This window comes from Durio zibethinus, chromosome 21 (assembly GCF_047325235.1).
Source record: "Durio zibethinus cultivar Kanyao isolate XHJ-2024 chromosome 21, ASM4732523v1, whole genome shotgun sequence".
Taxonomy (NCBI): domain Eukaryota; kingdom Viridiplantae; phylum Streptophyta; class Magnoliopsida; order Malvales; family Malvaceae; genus Durio; species Durio zibethinus.
The window spans coordinates 9,991,206-9,994,361 of NC_143182.1; the positions used below are offsets into that span (position 1 = coordinate 9,991,206).

Consider the following 3,156-nt stretch of genomic DNA (forward strand, 5'->3'; position numbering starts at 1 on the left):
AGTGAAGAAGCTCAAATACAGCCCTCAGACACTTGCATAAAACAAAGGCAAGCGTCGAGTCTTTTAGGGACTTTCAACAAAACAAACACAGTAAATAACAATCCTATGTGACTTTTTGTCAAATTAATGTTCCCGTCCTTGATGTCTATCTCAAACAATATATTCACTATTCTTTTTCTATATTTCATTTATGCTTTTTAATAAAAATTTTAAATTTTTAACTATTTTATTTAAAATTTAAAAATTTAAAATTTTAAGAATAATATTAAAAGAAGACATTAAAATAAGAATGACAAGTGAGAGTGACCCTTGATGGCCAAAAACAAAAAAAAAATAGAAAACGAGAGCGACCCTTCCGTTCTTGACTTCCGTCATATAAACAGAGGTTCGTTTTCAGAGTTTAGTCATTATTCAGACACGGTGGAGCCGCGAAGAAGGCTGTCGCCTTCTCACATTGATGTAACTATCAAATTTGTAGCTTTATTCAGTCATCAAGTCTTCCTACGACTTTTTCACTGCAGCTTTGTATGTAAAAATAGTCCATAACTTTGACTTTTTTTTATTTAGTATTACTTTTGTTTGTTCGAAATTTTTAAAAATTAAAGATAAATTTAGTTTAAAATGTAAAGTACATACTAATTCGAGTAGGCACTTAAACCTAAAAATATATAATATTAATGTCCAATAGGATTAAAAATTTATACATAGATAATACTTGAATTTGATTATAATAATAGATTCAAAATTTTTTTGAAAGTGTTCATTTATAATATATATATATATAAATATAATTATAAAAAATTTATTAATTTTGTTGATAGGAAGAATGTCAAAAGGAAATTTTAGAGTATTTAAAAAAAATCTTTAAATAGATTTTTTTAAACCTTTTAGGATTATCCTTAAATACCCTAATGCGAAAAATGTATTTGCCACTACTTGATTGTCAATGCTAGATAAAATTTAACTCGTTTTTTTTTTTTTTTTTGAAACCTTGACTTGCTTATTTAGTTAGATAATGAAACCCAAAGATAAAATAAATTTAAAAGTTTTTATTTATTTATTTACAAAAATTAAAATAATATTTATGCATGAAAAAGTTATATTCACAAAAATATATATACATATCTATACATAATTAATTCAGGAAACCATGCAGTGAAATTTTAAAAATAATTAATATAATTATTTTTTCCTAAAAAATAATCCATATTAGTTAAGTGGTTGAAGGAATCCAAACTCGCATTTAGCATTTTGATCCTTTCTCCTGTTTTTTAATAGAAAAAAAATGTACTCTTCTACGAAACTTTTCCCTTTTACCATTTTAGGGGGTCAACGTTTGTAGTCTAAAACGAATGAAGCAACAGGATCCGAGATGGAGATGGGAGCATCAGCAGCAGCACAATGACAAGTCAAAACATTGACTAAGCTTTCAATCTTAAATGCACTGTTAAAAGTTTGGCATTTGACCCCTTCCACGATGTTTTTTTTTTTTGGACTTTTTTAGACACAAAATAAGCTTCAATGCAACACGATAATTAAAAAATTTTAAATTTAAATTTATTATATATCATATTTTTAAAATGATTATATGAATCATTTAAATTTTGCATTCAATTATTTCTACTACTTTAAACCACTCAATCAATTAAAAACCATTTGCATGAAACAAAAATTATAGGAGTAATTAATGAACTATTGCTTAATCATTGGCTTATAGTTGTAGAAAAAAGTTAGTTTGAGTAATTATAAAAAGAGCAAACATCCTATACTTGCTTGATAGAAAGATTGACCATGTTTCCTTATGTTTTTTAAAGGGAAAAAAGGAAAACTGAAAGTCTTTTCTCTTTTCCCAACATCGTTCTTCACTGATCCCCTTATATGACTCAAAATATTGGGTTAATTGAAGGGAGAAAACAGAGAATAAAACAGAGATGACAACATCAAAAGAATTAACAATTTTATCATACAACAGATAGGAGACATCAACCAAAACCTCTATCACACTTTCACTATCAGAAATATAGCCCTTCTCATTCCTCCACCAACCCTTCTTGTTTTCCCACTACAATATATGATAAAATTCAAAACTGAAAAAAAAAAAAAAAGGGCAACAAGTCTCTCTCACATGGACACTATTGTCTGTTTAAATTTTACATTTCCTCCACGATATGAGACGTAGAGATTAGAGCTCTTACATGATGGAGCAAGGGTCATGATGCTGGGCATATCCATATGATGGCACCTCTTGATATATATATAAAGGTTGATTATATGGCCACACATACTCCGCTGGCTTTACCTCATCTCTCTTCTCATCCTTCTTTTCACCACCCACGGCACTCACGCTTACCAGCTCTGTATGCCCCACACTCTTTCTGAGCTTATTTGTTAGCTTAACTGGATCAAACCCGTCTCCTGTTACTTCTATTTGGCTCCTGTCATCGCCTTTCAATGAAGCAGACTCCACTCCTTGAGACACAAAAAAAAAAAATCAGCAATCAGAATAAAAATTTTCCCAATATTTTATTATCAGAATGAATGAAATCAAAGTGGGTTTCAGCTTGTTTTTACTACCTGAGAGACCGACTACAATTTGCAAGGCCTTGGAGCGGGACTTCTCTCCATTCATAGTTACCTTAACTACAATCTTTTGCTGCAAAAAGGAAAATTTCAGTTCAACATAAAATTCATCAATCAAAGAAACTTTTAATTTCATGATTCATTTTCATACCTTCATGGTGTCGTTTATCTGTTAAGATAGACTCAAAGAGAGTAGGAAAATGATGGCGATGGCAAGGGAAAGATGTTTGGAGGAAGAAGCTAGAGAGGAAGTAACTGCTTACTTGTTTTGTTTTGGCCGAGCCATAACCATTTTGTTGCTATTTTATACACCGTTCGGGATTGAGAATTTGCTAGGACCTGAGCTGCATGCATATTTCTTTGCAACTTCCAGGAACCGTTGATCTTCGTTATAAGGTGAACATATCAAGTTAACTCGTCGGCTCTTTGACCTTCATTATACGGTGTACCGACCAAGTTTACTTGGTCAGCTCCGTTACTTTTCGGTACTTTTGTCGCACTTGAATATTCAGACTCAGTCCAAATAAAGAATTTTTTTTTTTTTTTTTACAAAGTCGGTTTTAAATCTTTTTCTTC

The 3,156-nt window shown here is 30.7% G+C and overlaps 1 protein-coding gene across 1 annotated transcript; it reads right to left on the bottom strand.

The window, feature by feature from the left end:
* Positions 1–1,932: 1,932 nt before the first annotated feature.
* LOC111306197 (heavy metal-associated isoprenylated plant protein 16-like) lies at positions 1,933–2,889 on the bottom strand. Its single transcript, XM_022904110.2, has 3 exons — positions 2,732–2,889; positions 2,575–2,653; positions 1,933–2,469 (listed from the first exon to the last, which is right to left on the bottom strand). The coding sequence occupies exons 1-3, from the start codon at positions 2,735–2,737 to the stop codon at positions 2,192–2,194; spliced, it is 363 nt and encodes a 120-aa protein (XP_022759845.2). The 5' UTR covers positions 2,738–2,889; the 3' UTR covers positions 1,933–2,191.
* Positions 2,890–3,156: the final 267 nt, after the last annotated feature.